At 42.6% G+C, this 22,900-nt stretch overlaps 3 protein-coding genes across 3 annotated transcripts in view; 2 read left to right on the top strand and 1 right to left on the bottom strand.

Moving 5' to 3' along the window:
- The window catches only part of LOC139917422 (aryl hydrocarbon receptor-like), a 79,004-nt gene extending 68,915 nt beyond the window's left edge, over nucleotides 1–10,089 (top strand). The window contains exons 5-11 of the mRNA XM_071906546.2: nucleotides 1–127; nucleotides 778–917; nucleotides 1,482–1,684; nucleotides 2,033–2,142; nucleotides 2,464–2,605; nucleotides 2,946–4,773; nucleotides 5,766–10,089. Of these exons, the coding sequence (XP_071762647.2) occupies nucleotides 1–127; nucleotides 778–917; nucleotides 1,482–1,684; nucleotides 2,033–2,142; nucleotides 2,464–2,605; nucleotides 2,946–4,773; nucleotides 5,766–5,852 (2,637 nt within the window). The 3' untranslated portion in view covers nucleotides 5,853–10,089. The remainder of the gene's footprint in view (nucleotides 128–777; nucleotides 918–1,481; nucleotides 1,685–2,032; nucleotides 2,143–2,463; nucleotides 2,606–2,945; nucleotides 4,774–5,765) is intronic.
- LOC139929922 (uncharacterized) overlaps nucleotides 1–22,900 on the bottom strand; it is a 451,831-nt gene that overhangs the window by 265,690 nt on the left and 163,241 nt on the right. The gene's annotated exons all lie outside the window — the stretch shown is intronic.
- The window catches only part of LOC139917423 (aryl hydrocarbon receptor-like), a 35,770-nt gene continuing 24,830 nt past the window's right edge, over nucleotides 11,961–22,900 (top strand). The window contains exons 1-2 of the mRNA XM_071906547.2: nucleotides 11,961–12,001; nucleotides 12,661–12,848. Coding sequence (XP_071762648.2) covers nucleotides 11,961–12,001; nucleotides 12,661–12,848 — 229 coding nt within the window. The remainder of the gene's footprint in view (nucleotides 12,002–12,660; nucleotides 12,849–22,900) is intronic.

Raw genomic sequence — 22,900 nt, 5'->3', positions numbered from 1 at the left:
TCAGATGTGGTCCATCAGAGTGTGTTTGAGTTGATCCATACAGATGATCGTTCTCTGTTCAGAAGGCAGCTGCACTTCGCTCTGAACCCAAACCCCAGCCAGTACGATGACACCCAGGAGAACTACAGTGAGTCACATGACTTGGACTTGAGTCACATTTTTAATTGCTTGAGACTTGACTTTGACTTGGGTTCTGCTGACTTTGTACTTTGATGACTTGAAAAGGTTTCTAAAGTCTCGACTTGAGATCTTGTGTTTGTGTAAATGACTTAGATTGAAAGTGATGAGATTTGTTCCAGCGGACGACTGAATTTAAATTCTGTTTTCTGAATTTGTATGGAATGATTGAATTTATTGAAGTTGAAACTGATTCTAGAAATCAAACTCATGATGCTCTTACCAAGTTTTTATCCTATTAAAACCATATTGCATTGAAAAGTCCTAGATATTTAGTTTTCTTTAAGATATTAAATTGATCCTGGACTCTTGATTTGTTCTGACTTGACTTGCTGTTCTACATTTAGATTTGAGACTTGACATTAATGACTTGGACTTGACTTGGACTTGACTTGGTAATCTACATTTAGACTTGAGACTTGTGCCTCGAGACTTGAGACTGACTTGGGACTCGATCGAAGTTGACTTGGTCACACCTCTGGTATTATGTATTATACTTGGGCGACACTCAATCAGATCAATGAAGTATTACAGAAATACTAATAATCAGTGTTAGTGTGGTAATTAGACAAACTGGTAAATGATTGGTCATGGTTGCAGGTGAGCAGAGCGGTGGTGATGGCATCCGCAGCGTGATGACCTACGACCCCAAGGTCATCCCTCCAGAAAACTCCTCCTTCCTGGAAAGAAGCTTCTGCTGTCGCTTCCGCTGCCTGCTGGACAACTCCTCCGGCTTCCTGGTGAGACTCAAACCCGCCAGCCAAGACCGTCTACGTTTTGAGAAGATGACTCACTCGATAGTAGAAACCTGAGCCATAATCGGGTCTGTGAAAGTGGGCTCTCTGACATTCAGAGAGACATTGAGGCAGGATGGAGAATCCGCAGTTCACATTTCACATCACTAGATGGCAGCAACGCACCATGCAAGTTGTTCACCAACCATGAAAGAAAGAAAGAAAGAATGTGGGGAAATCTTACGATGTCATATCTTTCTTTAAATATCATTTTTTTTAGGATTTCTGCCTTTTTAGATTAGATAAAGTTTAGAGAGACAGGAACCATGACAGAGAGAGAGAGTATGTGCGTGTGTGTGTGTGTGTGTCTGTGTGTGTTTGTATGCATGCATATGTGTTCATCTGTATTTGTACTTTTTTGTGTGGATACATATGTATGTGTGTGTTCATGCGTGCATCCATATGTGTTCATTTTTGTGTATATAATGTAGATCCATGCACGTCATTCAAGCCTCTGTGTGTGTGTGTGTGTGTGTGTGTGTGTGTGTGTGTGTGTGTGTGCGTCCCCAGGCGCTGAACTTCCACGGCCGTCTGAAGTTCCTTCACGGTCAGAAGCGCGTGTCGGAGGACGGCACGCTGACTCCGCCCCAGCTGGCTCTGTTCTGCATCGCCACGCCGCTGCAGCCGCCGTCCATCCTGGAGATCCGCACCAAGACGCTCATCTTCCAGACCAAACACAAACTGGACTTCGCCCCCATGAGCATCGACACCAGGTACGCACATTTTTACTAAAGAGCCCGTGAAGTGGCATGGCGAGCGTGATCTGCTTCCGTGTATTGACATATTTCCCAATGAAACAGAAAGTTAGGGCGGGAAGCATCGGTGGGAGGGGCTTATTAAAGGAAACACTGTAGAAACAAAAAAAATATATATATTTAGAGCAATCTTCTTAATCTTCAATCTAGGGCTGCACAATTAATTGTGTGTGATCATGCATCACCATTTTATTTTCCGCAATTAATCACGGTGTTTGTTTGAATTTTTTCCAACGGCACTAAGGAATTTGACAGCTGTTTATGTAACATGTAATATGTTGTGTTTGTGCTCTCTCCGTTCTCCAGAGGGAAAGTGGTTCTGGGCTACAATGAAACAGAACTCTGTATGAGGGGTTCCGGATACCAGTTCATCCACGCTGCTGACATGATGTACTGTGCCGACAACCACATGCGCAGTGAGTCACTCTCTCTTCATACACTGCAACTACGGCAGCACAATATGGACAAGATACCTTACAGCCGCTGCTTTGATAGATATTGCAATTGCGACATTATTTGCAATGCATACTTGTTCAAGTATAGTTTCTATTTTGAGTGTATGTTAGACTTTGGTTTGAAACGCTTTCATTATTTGTTGGAATATCTCACTTCTACTTAAAACCATAAATAGATAGATATATAGATATATAGATAGATAGATAGATAGATAGATAGATAGATAGATAGATAGATAGACATACAATATAAATCTAACTCTTTTTCTGTGTCATATCCAGTGATTAAAACAGGAGACAGCGGTTTCACGTTCTTCAGGCTGCTGACCAAATCCCAGACCTGGATCTGGGTCCAGGCCAGCGCCAGGGTGGTCTTCAAAGCAGGAAAGCCGGACTTCATCGTGGCCCGACAGAAAGCTTTGACGTAAGTCTGCTAAAGTTAAATAACCGAAGAGCTGGGACGGTGATTTGCTGTCTGTCTGTTTTACACCAGGCAAAACATGAAAAGATAGTTTCCTTATATTGATTCAATGATAAAGGGATTTCCCACTGTGAGATGAAGTGCTACTACTGCTACACAACTACTACTTCTAATACTACTCCTGCTACTACTGCCATTTCTACTCCTACTACTGCTACTCCTACTACTATTACCACTTCTGTTGCGACTACTATTTCTACTGCTACTACTATAACAATTACTACTGCTGTCACTACTACTGTTTCTACTACTACAACCCACTCTTGTATTTTTTTTTCCCCAGAAATGAAGAGGGGGAAGAACAGCTTCGGCTCAGGCGGCTGCAGCTGCCGTTCAACTATGCCACGGGAGAGGCGGTGCTGTATGACGTCGGCCCGACCCTGGACGTCCCCGACCCGTGCTCCGCCCCTAAGCAGAGGAAGATGGATGATCTCTCTGTTGACCCCGACTCCCTGCTGGGCTGCATGCTGAGGCAAGACCAGGATATCTACTGCCAGCACAATGCCAACGCCCTGAATTCCCTCAACGACGTCGCCTTCAAGGACACCCACGCCCTGGTCAACGTTCCCGGCGACACCTGGCAGCACCCTTTGCCTAAACCTGGTGTGACGAACCTGGTGAAGGCCGAGGGCACGGTGCAGGACATGATGGAGACGCTGCAGCAGATCCTTGGGGAGAGCGATCTCAGCGACAGCCTGGACGTGCAGCCCGATGAGCTGAAGGACTGGGAAAACACTCTGCTGAAGATGAGCACCACCAGCTGCGAGATGACCGATGACCTGGACGAGCTTCTCAGCAACGACATCCTGACGTACGTCGAGGAGCAGCTCATGAAGGAGGGCGGGCTGAAGTTGCCAGATCAGCTGGATGACGTACCAGCCTGCCTCTCCAGTTTGGACCTCCAGAACCAGGATCTCGTCCAAGGTGGGGAGCAGAGCTTCGGCTGGCCTGTGGAGCCACAGAACCAGCTGATGTCCAACAGAAGGCAGATGGTGGCTGAGAAACAGAATCCTATCGCAGGGATGATGAAACTGACCCACATGGGCCTTCCTCAGATGAGCGCCGCAGGGTTAAATGGTCCCACGCTTCAGCAGATCACCTCACAGCACACCTACTCTCCCTCTGTTGGTCTTCACTCTGAACTCAGCACCACAGATAACCTGGGTGCTCCGGTGACCTTCGTCCCCTCATTGGTGGACTCTCATGCCCAGACACAGAACCAGCTGAGAACCCAACAGGTCACCGCCAAGCACAACAGCCTCGGACCGTGCTCTCTCAGGCCAACCTCAGCCAATCAGCTTCACTCCAACCAAATGGCTCAGCCAATGCAGAATCACCTTCAGATGAGAATGCCCGATCTACCGATTGGCCTCCAGGACCAAAGTACAGAGAGGCAGTTAAACCCCATGTTCTCTTGTCAAAGCAGCCAGTGGATCCCCTCCATCCCCAATTCAAACCAAACTGACAACTTTGTAGAAACGTACACCCAAAATATTCCAAACCAACCAGATTTTAATGCAGATCCTTCCTCCTCCAGCTGCTTACAGGGTCAGTTTGCACTTCAGGCACAAAACAGTGAGAATCAGAGACAGTCTTGGCCGCTAGAGCAGCAGCAACAGCAGCTGCCAGCCTTGATCTCAAATGGACACCTGCACATCGGCGGCTGCCTCAACCAAACATCGGGATTTCAGAGGAATCCTCTCCCTGGGGTCGTCGCACCCCAGAACTCTGTGAACTGCAGGCCGACATTCAGGCCTCCAAAGACCGCAAGTATGCCATTTCCTATTCAGCAGGAAATGGAGACCCCACCTATGGCGCCTTCTAGCAGCTGTATGTTCGGAGGTTCCGCCCCCTCGGTGCCCGTCAACGGGGTGCACCTCAGCCAGGCGCCCTCCTGCCAGAGGCTGAACCCCACCAGCAACCAGAGTCCCTCCAAGGCTTCCTGTTACTTCCAGGGTCTTCCTGGTGGCGGGTCTGTGACGGGGATGGGGGTCATCCCGCCAGCGAACCCTGACGTCGGGCTGCTGTCCTGCCAAATGACCCCTGGCCTTGACCCAGACGGCCTGCTGGTACCACAGCAGCCGTACCTCAACTTCAGTGAGCAGACACAGGTAAACGGTGCTTTAAAACACCTAAAAGCTCAAAAGATTAGTCTTTTAAGGGGGTTTCACACTGGCCTGTTAGTCTGAATCCGGGTGCGGTTCATGTCAAAACCTGGTAATGTGAAAGTTTTTTCGAACTGAGTTGCGGACCAAGGAACCGCACCCAAGTTCACCTGTACGAGGCGGTCTGAGTACAGAATTTTCATTGATAAAGTGCATTGGACGGACTCACGTTGATGACTAATGACGGTTCGGCAGAATTCTAACACAGTGTGAAACCAGACCCGCGATGCCGGGGGGCTTGGGAACAATCAAACTCAGGTTCGGACTCAAGCAAACGTACCAAGTGTGAAAACGACCTAAGAATATGAATGAGAAAAAGAAGGTTCAGGGTGGTGAGATTCCCAGTGGTTTGTAGCTACTGTGGCCTCACAGCCTGAAGGACACAGGTTCGATTCCTGGTCCTTTCTGTGTTGAGTTAGCATGATCTCCCCATGTTTCTCCTGGGTTTCCTCCTGCAAATCAGGTGGATCGGACACTCTAAATTGCCCATAGTTATGAATGGGAGTGTCTGTCTATCTGTCTCCCTGCCTTCCACCCAATGCATGCTGGGATTGACTCCTGCAGCCCCCTGTCACCCTGAAAAGGAACATGCTGGTAGAGAAATTACTGAATGAAAAAAAGGTTCAGGAACTTGAACGGATCAAGTTGCCACCCTGAACCTTTTTTCCCGATGACTATTAGCTTTAGGACTTTTTTGGCGGTCCATTTCGAAAACTTTTCACTGTATGTAGCACCAACAGCTCAGTACAAGCAATATTTACTACGTATAGAATATGTCATATGTAAATACATGTATGACAGTGATATCTGTTACCAATAGAGAATCCAAATTAATTCCCAGCTCTGTTGTTTAGGCCTATGTATGTATGTTTGTTTTGTATGAAAATTGCCAAAAAGTCACAGCTTCTAAATTCTCATTGGTCTTTTCTCTTTCTCAGATCAAGAGCCGTCCAATCGTAGGGAACGGAGGGTTCCCCTTCCCCTCGCTGCCCAATGGGAACACATATTACTCAGAGAACAAATAGGAACCCGCCGCTGTGACTCGTAGATGGCAGAGGATCCCAGGTGGTAACATGTTAAGGAAACGAAGACTCCCGTCTCTAAACACAACAAGGACTGAAGACTTGTGGCCTAAAAGGACCAGGAGACAAATCAGGACACTTCTCCTTCTACTTTCTGCGTATTAGGAAACAGCAATGAAAACTTCAAGAATTCAAGTTCTGCGTTTTGGATGGTTCAGGACGGCTCAACAGGACACTTTAGAAAGAAAAAGTGTAACTGGTAGTTTATAGTTTTATTTCTTATGTCAGACCTGGAAGTCGGTCAAAAAAACAACTCCTGAGGTATTTGCAGCAGAGTGAATTCTACCAAAAAATATAATAGATGATCCAAATCAGATATGAATGATCTAACCTAGGGATTCACAATCCAGTTTGAGGAATTCTAACTCCGGAAACCAGTTTCTCAAAGTTTGTGCATTTTCTACGATGTTCATCACGGTATAGAAAAGTTGAACTGGTGACATCACCCATGACCAGCCAATCATCTAACAGCATTGCTATAAGTCCCGCCCATTGGTGAAATATTACAGCTAGCAGTCAGCTAGACCAAACCAGCCATTGGACAGTAGAACGGAGACATGGTCGCTGGTGGTTTGAACGCAGATTAAGAAAATTTAAGTAGTTGATTACATTTAATTACATCAATTAAGTAATTGACTGTGTTTCAGATAGGTGGAAGTCTCTCTATACAAATTGTCCATACTTTGTCAATTCTATGTTCATAAGTAGGAATATTTAGATCTGCGTGAATCTAAATAGACTTCAACTAGACTGACTGACCTGAAGGAAAGTTTAGTAGTAATAGTAATGAATAATCATGTCAATAATAATTATAATCAATAATCCTCTGCCACCTTTGACACACATGCAAGCCCTCCAAACACCAAACGTGTCCCTGTTCTCCTATTTTATCACAGGATCATAGCACTCAGAAGGATAAAAGATTGTTTTGGGTTTTTTTTTTTTTTGCTGTTTTTGTCCTTTTGATTCAGTTCATTTCAAATCTTTCTTGTCCCATAAGGGAAATTTGGTTTGCAGACAGGGTATAAAATGAAAACGCACAACAAATCACCACATCATCCAGCATACAGACAGTAGAGATCAGTAGATTGGACCGCAGTGGGAGTCTGTGCATCGTATTTGTAAAAACCGTTGAGTCAAAAGCTTCGTCACTGAGCCAGTTTTGTCTTTCCTCTGTCGTTTTTCTTCTTGTGTTGTAGCTTCATGTTGGTAGAACATAAACAGCGAGGCGTTTCTGTGCCTTAGACTGACAGATCTGTTTGAAATATTAAAGGGACAATCTGTCACAATTTCAAAATAATACATTTCCATTTGGAATATTAGCGGAAATGAGCGAGAATCTGTGTTTCATAGATGACATTTCTCTCATAAATATGAACCAAACCAAAGTTTACCTTGCCCTTGCCTTAACTTCACCAAAACATTTTTTTTTAATCTTATTGCACTATTCCTTTAAGTGTTTGTCTTGCCAAAGCATACAAAAGACAGAAATGAATCCAAACCCGTCTGTCTGACGATGAAGAGTTTCATTACAAAATTAGATACTTATTCCTTTGCAAAAGTGATGCCTGCTCTTACAAATTGATAGTATGAAATACAAAATTAGAACAAATTATGACACTTTTTAAACAACAGCAGGTATTATAAGTCCTTGTTTGACAAAATTATAAAGCTTTTACAGACTGGATTGTCTAGATTTTACAGCTATTGGATGGTAAACTTCAGGTAATTACATTCAATCCAAAATGGACATATAGCACTTTGCAGTAGAAGTCTACATGTATGGGTAATCTTTAATTTCTTTAATGATAAACTACAAAATAAATACACATAGAGAGGCGGGGCCACCAGCAGGGTACAGACTCCGCCCCCCGCCTGTAGATTCCCATTCAAACTACGTATTTTTAGACGGGCGGTGAACCAAATCAAACATCTCTTCAGGCGTTTTATCAGCCTGTAATATTGTTAATATCTACTTTTACATTTCTGTATAATGAAAGGCCAGGCTGTTCTCTCTGTTGAATACTGAGTGGAAGAATAGAACCACTATTCAAATTCAGTCAATTTTATGCGCTTAAACAAGTTCACAACAAGATTTCTCCTGTTTTTATTTTCTTTTTCTTTTCTTGAGTTAATTTATTGATGTTTTTTGCTCGGACTGGGAGTTTCGCCCGTCCGGCAGTGAAACACGGAAGTAGAACAAGAAAGGCAGCTATTGTACATTTTAAATGAGGAAAAAAAAAAAAGATAAAACGTTCAAAAGTAATGAGCGGGAAAACACATCAAGTGCCTTAAATTGACTTCTATTGATTGTCTGTTGATCTTCAAAACAACGAGATTTAGCACTTAAGATTGAGGATCACCTTAAAGCCTTGGGAAGCGTTGTGAGAGCCTCAAGCTGCAAAAAATATCCATCGCACCCATCGCTTCGTCCAGGACCGAGTCACGAAATCAGATTTTTCTTCAAATGAGTAAAAAAAATCTGACAGCTGGGTGAGAACTTCACTCACTTTCAATGCTGCTGAACTTGTTGCGGAAATTTTATTGAAAACAATTCTCGAAATAAGTTGTTTTGCTAAATGAGTGAAATTCTCTCACCCTGTTGGCAGATTTTAGAAGAAGAAGAAGAAGAAGAAGAAGAAGGCTTTAAAGCTGCACTAGGCAACTTTGCACGTTGGCAAGCGAGAGGTAACTGAACTGTGAGGACTTCATTACCCAGAAGCCCTGTGTGGTGAGGTCAGTGAAGCGGTCTGTGATGCTTTATACCAAAGAAACCAAAGGAACCAGAGAGGGAAAGATCTAACGCTGGTGAGTCCAGCTTCATCTGCTGCTGTTCAGGAGACACTTTTGGACTAATTATTATTACTTAATTATTTTGGATTTAAGAAAATGTTTCAGGATGTAAAACATCAGCGGTAAACGTCAGGTTTTGGTGTCAGTCCCTCAGAATCAAAGAGCGAGGGCTTCTTTCTAGAGCCGCCATTTTGCACCGAGAGACGTTCAACAATCATACAGGGAGAAATCCATCGTAGAAGAGGAGAGAGACCAGTTTCTCCACCACAGGAGCAGGAGAGAGACCAGAGTGAAGTTAGCTTGATATTGGATATTTGGAGATTTGTTTTCCACTTTCAGTAACTTTGGTCCCATAAGACAAATATCTTCTGAAATATTGAATAAAGTGTCTGTAAATCGTTCTTCCTCTTCCAGTAATCACACATCTCTTCGGTCTTTGGTTTTACTTGTTTGCTTTACAAAGAAAAAAAAAAAAAATCCAATATTTAATATCAAGCTAACTTCTTTCCGGTCAAGAACAAGCCACAGCTGAATGGCACAGGTTCAGGCCCGTTCTCTGGGGGTTGTTGAAGGGCATTCTGGGAAACGTAGTAAATCACAAAAACTGCAGTAGAAGCAGACGAGGCAGGTTGAGGGAAGGTGGGTTCAGCAGAAAAAGTAAATGACAACACTTCAGCACTAAATAACTGCAGGAATACAGTGAATACACCACAGATTGATGATGTCTAACAGTGTGAACGGACCTGATCTGTCGGTGGATTTCTCCTTCAACTCTCGGTCCGGATCGAAGCGTCTTTTTTGTCGATGTGTATTTTTTTGCAGCGCACCTTAAAGTCACTTCTTCTCCTTTTTTTTAAATCCGCAGTCTGGAGTTTTGTCCCGAGTCTTTTCTCTCAAAGTATTCTACATATAGAAATATAAATATATCTCGTTGCTTGCTTCTAGATAAGAGAGACGTTGTACTTATTACTCTTTTATGTTTCAAACCCGGGAGGCCAAGGCTCCAACATGCAGTATCTTTGTGTACTTGTGTATATATAAATATATATATGTTTTTTTCTAAATGTGTATTGTCATGTTGTGTCATATTGCCTTAACCCAACTATTTTTTTGTACATTTTCTGCACAGCATATTCAGTATGTAACCAACACCTGTTATGTTCTTTTGTAACTTTTCAACATATTATATCTTGTGGATTTGCCTTCGTTATTTTGCTTCTAACCATGTAAGAGCTTTCAGTAAATCTCTTCTGCACAATACCAAAGCCTCCTGTGATCGCTGTGCGGCGTTCTGGTCTCTCTCTGTTGCATCATGGGTAAACAGAGATGGGTAGAGTCTTGCTTCGTCTACCTTGGGGTTTGAATAAAGATTTTCGTTCCAAAATGAGACGTTTGAACAAAAAAAAAAAATGAAAAAACATAACTGGCATGAAGGTGAAGCACATTTTCTAATTCCTGTTAAAGAAAAAGTTCAGTTTCTGAGCAGAGGATCATCTGTGTTTTTGAAATATTTACTGATGAATTTCACACAGAAATATAATTTCCATTTCCATAATCCATACATGTCATTTTGGAATTAAACCCTCACACACCATCAGGAATATTAGTAGAAATTAGTTAAAATCTATATTTAACTTCACCAAACAATTTTTTATATCTTACTGCACTATTCCTTTAAGTGTTTTACATGCCGAAGTGTAACAAACCATCTGTCTGACAGGCAGTGAAATGGAAATAAATGATTTCCATTTCCATTATTTATACAAGTAATTCTGTAATGAAACCCTCCTCTTATTTTCTTGAACAAGGTATTTATTGGTATTTAATTTAAATTGACAATGCCAAGCAACACAGCAATACACACATGAAGAGAGAAAAAAAATATATTTAAAAAGAGCGAAAAAACAATAACCAGTAATAACACACAAAAACAAAACAGAAAGAAGTAGAGGATTTTGAGTAAACATAAATAAGAACACACCAAATGTATTTTATTTTATTTATTCATTAATTTTATTTTATTCTATTTTATTCATGTAATGGTTTCCAGTGTTCACTAGATGTCGCTGTAACTCTGTGGTTTGAAATAGCAGGCCTGTGAATAACTGCTCCCAGATCAGCTCATACTGGTTTCCAGAACCGAACTGGGTTTTGTATTGTGATGAAAAATAACTCAAATTTTCCCAAACTAGACACACAGATCAAAGTACTATAATACTATACTATAGGCCTACTATACTATACTATACTATACTATACTATACTATACTATACTATACTATACTATAGCCACTATACTATACTATACTATACTATAGCCACTATACTATACTATACTATACTATACTATACTATACTATACTATACTATACTATAGGAATATCATAGGAATATGACAATACCATAAACCTAGATGACATAAACTCTTTGCTGAACCTCTGACATCATAAATCCCTATAGAATATTATAGTGACTATTCCTCAAATCACCTTTGACCCCTTGCGCGCCCCCGACCCGTCTGACTTGATCCTCATTCGTCGTGCGCGCTCCTTCCACTCCACTCGAGCCTGCCTTGCGCGCCCCCGCGCAAATCAGTGCCGCCGGCCCGGGACGCGCGTCGGCTGGAGAGGAGGAAAGATCCGCGGCTGTGAAGCGGCGAAGAAACGGCGCAGAAAAACGAACTTTTTTTTTTCTGATTTAACGGAATCATCTCGACTCGCTTCCACCGGCAGGATGTGAAGCATCACCGGAGTTTACAACCGGGGGTTTTAATCCGGAACGTCAGCGGGATTTTACGCACCGGTGGAGCGTCATGGATGGGACAACCCGAGCGAAAAACCACTATAATACTCCTATAATACTATACTAATACTACTAATATTATATTACTATAGCCACTCATAGTGTCTGTGGTGGTGAATAGTGCGTTTATACAGACATTATTGAGCTTTATGGTGTTTTTATCACTATAATATTCCTATTTATAGTTGCAATATCTGTATAGATCCTTTTAATATTTCTTATAGGATTACTGTAGTTGCTTTTCGTCAGAGATTCACCTGCCGGGATGATTTTTCATATTTAAATGCTGATTTTTTTTTTTGTAAGTCTGAATCATCACATGCTCGCTGCTGTCCGGATCCAGTCCCACTGAGCTGAACTGGTTTTAATGGAACAGTTTTGGGGTTTTTCTGGTTTTGACTCCTCAAGCAGAGTTTATGGATTTATTCCAGTGAGACTGTGAATCATCTGTCCGTCATGTACGCTGGACGGAAGAGGAGGAGGCCGGTGCAGAGAGGGTGAGACCCACATTTCTTCTTTAATAAGCGGGTTATTTAGGGGATAATTATCAGTTCAGGAGCCTGATGACTATTGATACGATATTTAAAACATCTCAGTCTGTCTAGGAATTATTACAGCCTGCTGCAGAGGAGTCAGGGTTAGATATGGGAATTCTGATGTAAGGGTCAAAGAGTTGGCAGCTGAAAAAACTGTTATGGACTTTCTATTCTTTTTAAATATTCAACCTCAAAATCTTCTTCTTCCACACAAGTTTTGTAGCTTTTGTATTTTACCTGTAATGTGAACATATAGGGGAGAGCGGGGTAAGTTGTCTCAGTGGCTTTATTTCTGAAACTAAATATTTTAGAGCCAAAAGTCCAATTACAAAAATATTAACTTTCTTAATAAGAGGTTAACTATGTAACTATTCAAAATGTAAAAATGCCATTTATTAGAGAAGACCTTAATCTAGCTAGAAAAATATATATCATATCTCAGTTGTAAGGCACTACTGAGAAATACACCAACGAGTAAAAAAGTGTGACAACATGCCCTGGTCTCCCCTACCGTCAAAGGCCAATATCAGCCCGATATCAGTCTGACCCTCCTGAAGTGCTGGTTCCTCCCTCCACACGGGGGAAAGAAGGTCATCTGTCCCTCCGTCTCCCCCCCGCAGGGTGAAGCCCCCCCCGGCCGAAGGCGCCAAGTCCAACCCGTCCAAGCGGCACCGGGACCGGCTGAACTCGGAGCTGGAGCGGCTGGCCGGCCTGCTGCCCTTCCCCGCAGACATCACCTCCAGCCTGGACAAGCTGTCCATCCTGCGGCTCAGCGTCAGCGTCCTGCGCTCCAGCAGCTTCTTCTCAGGTACAAACCAAAACCAGCACAGGCTGCTTCTGTTTTCTGTGATGCTTCTGTGACAGCTGGACGACACTCTGACCTCCTGACATTTATTGAAAAAGAAAAGGAAAAGTGAGAGAATTGTGTTTTCCCACCATGAAAGAATCACGTGAAGGAGGCACGACTAAACATGGAGCAGTCTGACATTAAAATAAGGTGGATGGGTGTAAACATTCTCCTTCAACTCGGATGACCCGGGTTCAAATCCTAACTCACACCAAGAACATTTCTACTGTGAGTGAAGTTTTCATTTTTAATTCAATTACAACCAAAATGGAACATACTCTTCACATAGAATTCATGTCCGTAACACCTGATCTGCGTTTCAGACTTGATGCTCATTCCCTGAAATTTTATGAGACGTGTTGAACATTTCTCGGAGGCGGGGCTGCTCTGGAGGAATCTGATTGGTTGAGTTAAACCTCAGTGGGCGGAGCTAAAGAATCACAGTTTTTCAGAGCGCAAGTTAGCTATGGCAAACTTGAATGGCAAAGAAGGAAGGTTTCATTCCTTCATGACCTTGGCATCATGATGTTGAAGGTCAGCAGCTAGCTAACTAGCTTACCTAGCTAGCTATAGGCTAGTATGGCTAGTTTGAACTTGAAGGTCAGCTAGCTAACTAGCTAACCTAGATAACTTAGTATGGTAGATTGTATGTTTTCAGTTAGCAGCAGAGTGCTAGGCTTCATAATATTAGCTTCCTCCTCTCTTACCTCTTGTCTTTTTCACTGAGCTTCAGTCTGATGTTACTTAGCCTGAAAAACTGAGGTTCTTTGGCTCCGCCCACTGAGGTTTAACTCAACCAATCAGAGTATCCAATATAGGGAGTAGAACTGAAGTAATGTACATACGAAAACTAAACTAAATAAGGTCCACTCAAGAAAGTAAAACATAAATTACTAGTATATTACTGGTTGTTGGCTTTAATTAGAGGCCTAATCATTTCTCTTTTAGTGTTTTTATAGAGCCTTTAAGTTATGGATTTTAAACCACGTTGACGATATCAGTCATGTTTTGACAGCGAGCTGTTAAAGTCTCTGGAGCCTGAAATAGCCGCTCGGCCTTTTCTTCCTCGCCTGCTGGATTATTGAAACAGTTTGCTTTTCACACATCAGACAGGACCGAGGAAACAGAGGAAAACAGAGAGGAGTGGAGGGTTAAAAATAGAAAACAATAAGGTCAGCGTGAGTTCTGGGAGGCGCGGAGAAGCTGGAGAGGAAGGTTCAGGAAAGGGTTTCGATGTGGAGAGACCAGAGGTGTGACCAAGTCAACTTCGCTCGAGTCCCAAGTCAGTCTCAAGTCTTGAGGCACAAGTCTCAAGTCAAGTCTCAAGTCTAAATGTAGAACAGCAAGTCAAGTCAGAACAAATCAAGAGTCCAGTATCAATTTAATATCTTAAAGAAAACTAAATATCTAGGACTTTTCAATGCAATATGGTTTTAATAGGATAAAAACTTGGTAAGAGCATCATGAGTTTGATTTCTATAATCAGTTTCAACTTCAATAAATTCAATCATTCCATACAAATTCAGAAAACAGAATTTAAATTCAGTCGTCTGCTGGAACAAATCTCATCACTTTCAATCTAAGTCATTTACACAAACACAAGATCTCAAGTCAAGACTTTAGAAACCTTTTCAAGTCATCAAAGTACAAGTCAGAGTCAAGTCCCAAGTCACCAGAACCCAAGTCAGAGTCAAGTCCCAAGTCACCAGAACCCAAGTCAAGTCAAGTCTCAAGTCTTCTCTTCATGCAAGTCTCAAGCTGTTAAAACTGTGACTCGAGTCCAAGTCGTGTGACTCGAGTCTCCGCCTCTGGGAGAAACTCTTCAGGAAGCTTTTAATTCAGTGGAAAAGCTTTGATACAGCAAACCTGCTGCAGGTCAAATCCAACCTGTGAGTAATTCTTAGGGAATTAATTGGATTTGTGTTGAATTAATTGAATTGTAATCGAGTAAAGCTTCTGTAACGAGTCTCTGGTTCTCCTGCTGTTCAGTTCAGGGACTCTACACCAACATGCAGTATATTTTTTACTTGTTATAGAAACGTCGGCTGAGGAAATTGTTTTGGAAGGTGCGGTTGCCATGTTTCCTTCCAGCTCCCCCCAAAAAAGTCGATTAAATGGAACAATAGACTTGGAAATGATCGTCTTTAAGAAGAAGTTCTCTCCCTGCAGGTTTCAGATCCTGTGCAGAAACGTTTGCAGACGTGTGGAAGTTAACATGTTGAGCTGTTTTTGCTGCTGATATGTTTTGATATAAACATGTTGTCAGTGTTATATTCTGCTGTGTGGAGTTCAGTGTGTGTTGGAAGGGAAACAGCAGCAGCAGCAGCGGCGGCGGCAGATTCTGTTAATAATTCAGCAGAAACCAGCGTAAAGAATTTATAAGATGGAAGGAAGCAAAATGTTTGTTTTTGGACGAGGGGGAGATTTTTTAGAAATGGCTGCCGGTGGGTGAGGTGAGGTGGGGTGTGTGTGTGTGTGTGTGTGTGTGTGTGTGTGTGTGTGTTCAGTTTCTCTCTCTGGGATCCAGCTGGTTAAAACACACCGAGCCTCTTCGTCTCGATCTGACCGAGCAGAAACAGGCCGGCGACCTGTTTCTGGCGTCCTGAACCGCAGTTTACCCAACACACGTCTGAATGCATGAACTCTGGATGAACCCTCGTCATCGTAGTTTCTTAATGCAACCTTAATGTAACCCCCCCCCCCACCCCCCCCCACCCCCCCAACCCTCCTTTATTTCTGTAGGTCAGCTGTTGTTGCCTCCGGCCACAAGTCGAGCGCTCGGCCTTCGTCCCAAAATCCAAACTGCACAGCATGTTGTGTTAGAGCACTGGAGATGAAAGCTTGTGAGAATAAAAACACGGCAGGATAATCCACTTATGGAGCTTTACAGAGGGGAGGGGGGGGGGGGGGGGGGGGGGGGGGGGGGTCAGCGGGACACCCCAGGCTCAACTTTTCACTCCTGCACATCAGGAGAAGCTGCTTTTTGTACAGCGGGAGCCACCGTAGAAGTGGCTTTCACACATGAAGCCTGCAGCAGGTTCAGTCTTTCTGTTTTTCTAATGTAACGCTGGAAATTAACATTTAAATCTCTGTGTTCCTCTGGTAGAGTCTTGGGTTGTGTTTCTTCCTCCATGTATAAAACCCCCAAAATCAGTGATTCTGTGATCTGTTGCTCCGGTAGAGCAGACTGGAGAATTGTGTTTTTTTCTCTCTCCATTCACTGCCGTTGTCTGACTGAATTGTTTTGAAGTGAATCTCTTTCTTTATGTTTATTAAACCTTTCAGTCTGAACAAGTGGAACACCGAAATCCGGTCGGAGGAAACTTATTCTGATGGAACGAAGAAAATAAAACATTTACCAATAATTGTAAATAGGAGAAAAAAAGTGGGAGACAAAGCAGATTCTGCTAATATGTATAATATATATAAAAATGAGCCTCTTACTTTTGTTCATGTATTTATAGTTATCTACCATTAGATCATTTTCGTTTTTTAGCCAGAACTATTATGCTGCTTTCAAGTGCTGCTGGGAAAGTCCGACATCCGGGACTCTCTGACAGCTGACAGAAATTTAAAAAAGAATCCTGATCTGTTTCCCATCAAAAACATGTTTTTTCACACAGATATATATATTGATATTGTAGAATACAATGTAGAATACATCTGTATACTGTTTTTATTTGTATTTTAATGTGAAGAAAGAGTCATATTGCAGCTTTAACTGCAATAGTTAATAAGTAATTGGTGCAATAAACAAATAAACCTTTGAAATGTTTGATTGCAAACTATTAAACGGTCGGACAGAATGACTCAGCTGGCTGCTTTGACAGGTCAAAGGTTGCTGGACTCAAAACATGATAGTTAAACTCTCAATTTGGACACACACACACACACACACACACACACACACACACTGTGTAGCTTCAAACTTTGACAACAAGTTATTTCTCTGCATCACTGACCTTTGTTCCACCTCATGAAGCAGCAAACGCAGGAGAAACTGAGCGGGTAAATATTGTCCTGTGGAGGTCAGAGGTCAGACCGTGTGTCTGCGCTGCGCTGCATTCAGGACAGCTGGGAAAACTGACGCACTGTGTGGTTCAGTGCTTATCAGAAATGCTAAATGTTGATTTTCCAGTCTGTGTTAGAGTTTCATCAACCAAAGTTAAGGTTGGTGTCATTCATATCCTGCCTTCCTGTGTGTGTGTGTGTGTGTGTGTGTGTGTGTGTGTGTGTGTGTGTGTGTTGACCCACATCTGTCTCCATGTTGAGCCATCTGCTGTGTGTTCAGAGCAGATTAGTGTTTTCTTACGTAACACAACAGCTTTGTATTCCCTATTATTCTCTACCTCCGTCACATGCTGTTTCCTATTCCTGTGTGTGTGTGTGTGTGTGTGTGTGTGTGTGTGTGTGTGTGTGTGTGTGTGTGTAATGTGTGCGCAAAATATTTTAAAAGGTGGCATCCAGTCGATCTGTTTCTCACATGAAAATATGTGTGATGTTACAATAACAGATAATTATTGATCATTACAATTGATTATTACCAAGGCATTTTTTTTAAACTAACATTCATTCCATCAGACGACACACACACACACACACACACACACACACACAGGAATAATTACAGGAGAGAGAGAGAGAGAGAGAGAGAGAGCAACACATAAAAGAGATTGAAAAGAGATGTCTTAAACAGAGGTGGGGAATCGAGTCACATGACTTGGACTCGAGTCACAGTTTAACTGCTTGAGTCTTGACTTGATGCATGAAGAGAAGACTTGAGACTTGACTTGACTTGGGTTCTGGTGACTTGGGACTTGACTCTGACTTGTACTTTGATGACTTGAAAAGGTTTCTAAAGTCTTGACTTGAGATCTTGTGTTTGTGTAAATGACTTAGATTGAAAGTGATGAGATTTGTTCCAGCGGACGACTGAATTTAAATTCTGTTTTCTGAATTTGTATGGAATGATTGAATTTATTGAAGTTGAAACTGATTATAGAAATCAAACTCATGATGCTCTTACCAAGTTTTTATCCTATTAAAACCATATTGCATTGAAAAGTCCTAGATATTTAGTTTTCTTTAAGATATTAAATTGATACTGGACTCTTGATTTGTTCTGACTTGACTTGCTGTTCTACATTTAGACTTGAGACTTGACATTAATGACTTGGACTTGACTTGGACTTGACTTGGTAATCTACATTTAGACTTGGGACTTGACTTGAGACTGGAGCCTCAAGCAAACTTGACTTGGTCACACCTCTGCTGCTCAGACAAGCTAACTGGCTCAGGTGGACGATGTCAGATTTACTTGTTGTCATGCCAACACCGACAACTTCTTATTGGAGCGTTCAGGTCCAATCAGAATTTCGAGACTCCGTGCAGCTTTTTGTTGTTCACACTGATCAGAAAACATCAGATCTGAGTCACATGGGGGCAGAAAATCAGAATGGTGAAACTTGCAGCTGCAGCCTGAGCCGCCAGCTGGTCTGTTTCAGCCCAACTGAAACTGTAAATCGACTCTCAGGAGCCGCTCATCAATATTTTACACAGACCGCTTAAAGCCCAACACACACACACACACACACACGCAAACAAAAACATTGTAGTATGCAGATAGCACTCACTGTTGTTGTTGTCAGGTGGGGAAGTGCAGCAAACAGACAAACGTTTTAAAAATTAATTTTGGTCAGAAAGCTTGTGTTGTGGAGCTGGTGGGGGAGGGGGGGGTGGGTGGGTGGGGGGGTGATGTCACATTAGACGGGTCATCGTTCGTGTCACCGTCCCTCAGGACCGACTCCCTGGAGACGAGTGTGTAGGGTGCAGGAGAGAATTCATTTTGATGCTGCAGCGTTCGGCCGTTTACTGATCGGCTCGACGATCAGTAAACAACAACAAAACTTTTGCTTAAGAGTTCAAAAGTGGTTTTAGACAATGTGAAATTTGTTCATGTGTTTCGTCTCCATCGTGATTGCATGAGTTGATGCATTAGTTTGTTTTGGTCTTCAGATGAACTCATGAAACATCAGCTAAACTAAACTGAAGAACCAGAACAACTCGCTCAGTACTAAACGGTTCTTGATCATTTCTTGTGAACGCGGATTCTTTTTGCAGATTGTAGTTTTAGTTCGAAACATTCCTCAGAGGCAGAAACAATCTGATTGGTTGAGGTAAACCTCAGTGGGCGGAGCCAAAGGACCACAGTGTTTTAAGTAACATTAGAGTAACATTAGACTGAAGCTCAGTGAAAAAGACAAGAGAGCAGGAAGCTAATATCATGAAGCCTAGCGCTCTGCTGCTAACTGAAAATATACAATCTATCATACTAAGTTATCTAGGTTAGCTAGTTAGCTAGTTAGCTAGTTAGCTAGCTGACCTTCAACATCATGATGCCATGGTCAGGAATGAATGAAAAGAAGTCATCACCATTTACATATTTTATCTATTTTTTTTACCTTCTTTGTCATTCAGGTTTGCCAGTTAGCTAACTTGCGCTCCAAAAAAAGAAAAGCATTTCTGATATCAAACTCCATTGTAGCTGCTGGAAATATCTGGCGGTGATGTCACCTCATCTACGATTGGCCGGTTATCCACCAAGAAGAAAAACACAACAAACTACAATGTAAAGAAAGGCAGAGATGTAAAGAACATCACCAACAGCTGCTAGAAAATCACCAAGATGAATTCCTTGTATGTGCAGACTTTGTAATCCAAGCCAATAAAACTAATTCTGCTTCAGTGTTCAACTCACAATTCATAACTGTAAATATTTGGTAACTTGGACTAAAAATCAGCTGTTAATCCACTAAAGCCTGAGCTGTAGAAAAGACTCTGCAAACCTGCTGACTGATGTGACAACATATTATTATTATTATTTGGTCACTGTGACAAATTATTAGACCTCCATATTATTAGAGCACCTTTTTCCATCTTTTATGTTCTGTGTGTTTGTGGTTTTGCCTTCTGTTGGGACACAGTGGCTCCTGAACGCTCCCTGATGCTTTTTTTCTTTTAAATATGATTCCAAATTCGACCAATCCCGGGTCATGTTTGTCTTGCTCTCCATTAATATTCTCTCCATTGGACGGATAGAAACTCCCTCTGCTGTCTGGAGTGCAGTCTCTGTGAAGTCGGTCAGAGTCGGTCTGAGGAGCGCTTGTTTTGATGTTTTTATCGGCTGTTGGCGCGCGCCTCGCCCTGCGTTGTGCCAACAGATGTGTACTAACCCCCCCCCTCCGTCCACCACCCCTCCCCCCTCCCCCCTCCACCCCTCCCCCCTCCCCCCTCCGGTTGCCTCGGGGTGTTTTTCGTTGCTGGCGGCTCCCGTTCATGACGTCATACACCCCCGAACCCCCTCCCCTCCCCTCCCCTCCCTGCTCTTAATAATTGATGGTCGACATGCTTCTTCTCCTCTCTCCCTCTCTCTCTCTCTCCCTCTCTCTCTCTCTCTCTCTCTCTCTCTCTCTCGGCCGTGCGAGCTTCCGCTACACTGCACTCTCTCACCAACAGACCCCACCCCCCCCCGCCCCTCCGCCACCTCCTCCTCCTCCTCCTCCTCCTCCTCAGTCACTCCTTTACACTGTAGATTTCTCTTTGTTATGGTTTAGACGCTCATCCTGAACTTATACTGAAGTCTAAACTAAAGTCGATACTGGTTGCATTTGTGAAAGTTTGAAGGACTTCATTACCCAGAAATCAGTGGGCTAAATGTCTTCTCAGTGTCTGGGGGTAGTGGAGGACTTCGGTACTTGCCGTACTTATACTTATCCAAACTTCAGTCCTGCTCCACACTGAGTTTTAGTTTCATGTAAGGAATCATTTTGTCTGTTAAATCTCATTTTGGAATGAAACTCTTCAGTTCGTCATATGAGTCAGAAACATTTCAGGCATTAATAAATCCCTCTAAAGCTCTTCCTCTTTCTCTCCTGTGTCAGAAACAGTCTTCGTTTTGCTTTTTTAAATCGGCCTTAAATTCACTTCCAGGTCTTAGAGAGTCTTGGATTTGGCTTTCAGAAACCTGCAGAGAGTCTGGAGACATTCAGAGGTTTTTCTCACCGACCTCATGTTGATCCTCTGAGAAATAAACACAGATTCAAGTCTCAGTGATCGATGTGTTGGATCTCAAACTGGCTGCAAAACCTGACAGACTTGTTCAGTTATTTCCTCTCATCTCCAGACTCATCAAGCTGATTTTAGGATTTTTTTTTAGAGAAACCATCTCACTGCACTGGCAGATATTTTCACCGGTTTCAACAAATGAGACTTTTTTTTCCAGGAGAATGTAACTTGTTTCAGGACATTTTCTTGGTAAATTGTCTTGGAGAAAGTTTCTTGTTTCCAGATTTTCTTCATTGTTTTATGATGATTTCTTGAAAGAAGAAGTCATATTGGCATGAATCAAGTGAAATTTACTGAAACCAGCAGATTATCTGCCAGTGCAGAGAGAGAATTTGACTAAAAAATATCATGAAATAATCTGATAGGTCTGGAGACAAGATGAAATCACTGGGCAGCTTCTTCCCTCCTCAGTAGTTTCTGCCTGTTTGAGCCCGCGGGGGAGCGCTTGGTGTCGTTGCGTGTCGGGTCGGAGGCTCGGAGCCTGGGAACGAGCCGCAGAGTTAAACCTCTTAGAGGAGCGACTCGCCTCCCGGTCGAGTCTTAAACATTTTCCCTTTTGTCCGAGTCACAACAGTCCGATCAGTTCTGACGAGCGGCGGAGAGCTGCTGCGAATGTTTGGGCCTCTGTCGGATTACGACAAATTCAGATTTTAGAATATTGCATTTAATTTTTCCATTTTTCCACTTTTTGTTTCCAGCTCCAATTCTGAAAATGTCTGAAAATTCCAAGTCCTCGAATCCTTGGAATGGAAAAATACTTAATTAAAAGTAAAAGTTCTGCATTCAAAAGTTTACTTAAGTAAAAGTCTAGAAGTATCAGCAGTAAAATGAACTGAAGTATGAAAAGTAAAAGTCGTCATTCTGTCAGAGAGTTAAATTATTGAAGCATGAACCTGTCAGAAGTATTTTAATGTTGTCGTCTAACTGCTCCAGATACTGTTGGAGTTTAAACTCTAACAATGCAACATATTTTATGAGCTCATCGTATGTTTTGCGTGTAAAACCTTATTCTGCAAAGTAACTAGTAACTCCAGCGGGCAGATAGATGTAGAGGAGGAAGAAGAAGAAGATTTCCCTCTGAGATGTAGAGGAGGAAAAGTAGAAAGTCTCAGGATGGAAACACTGAAGCAACATGAAGCCTGGAGTCGCTTTTCAAAACGTTTTCATCTTTCAGTCTTTATGATTTTAAACAGCGACTTCTTTCAATTTCAAAGTTCGTGGTCGCTGATTCTCTCTCTCTCTCTCTCTTTAGGTGCTGCTCTCTCCATCCCGAAGGATTTGCAATTCTGTCTCTCTCTCTCTCTCTCTCTCTCTCACTATTTATCTCTCTCTTCTTCTCTCCCTCTTTTAAGGTGTTACTGTCTCCATCTCTTGGAGCTCTCTCTCTCTCTCTCTCTCTCTCTCTCTCAAGGTGTTACTCCCACCATCCCTCTGGATCTGCCCTTGTCTCTCTTTCTCTCTCTCTCTCTCTCTCTCTCTCACTATTTATCTCTCTCTTCTTCTCTCCCTCTTTTAAGGTGTTACTCTCTCTATCTCTTGGAGCTCTCTCTCTCTCTCTCTCTCTCTCTCTCTCTCTCTGTCACCTACTCCATCTCTCCTGATCTGTGATTCTCTCTCTTGCTCTCTCTCCCTTTCTCTCTCTCTCTCTTTCTCAAGGTGATACTCCATCCATCCCTCTGGATCTGCAATTCTCTCTCTCTCTCTCTCTCTCTCTCTCTCTCTCTCACACTATTTATCTCTCTCTTCTTCTTCTCTCCCTCTTTTAAGGTGTTACTCGCTCCATCTCTTGGAGCTCTCTCTCTCTCTCTCTCTCTCTCTCTCTCTCTCTCTCTATTTAAGGTGTTAGAAATGTTTTCCAGAAGTTTCAGTGTGAACTTTTCTAAAACTGC

Source organism: Centroberyx gerrardi, chromosome 21, assembly GCF_048128805.1.
Source record: "Centroberyx gerrardi isolate f3 chromosome 21, fCenGer3.hap1.cur.20231027, whole genome shotgun sequence".
In the NCBI taxonomy this organism is placed as follows: domain Eukaryota; kingdom Metazoa; phylum Chordata; class Actinopteri; order Beryciformes; family Berycidae; genus Centroberyx; species Centroberyx gerrardi.
The sequence above is the reverse complement of the archived record's forward strand: the minus strand, read 5'-3'. Positions and strand labels throughout refer to the sequence as shown.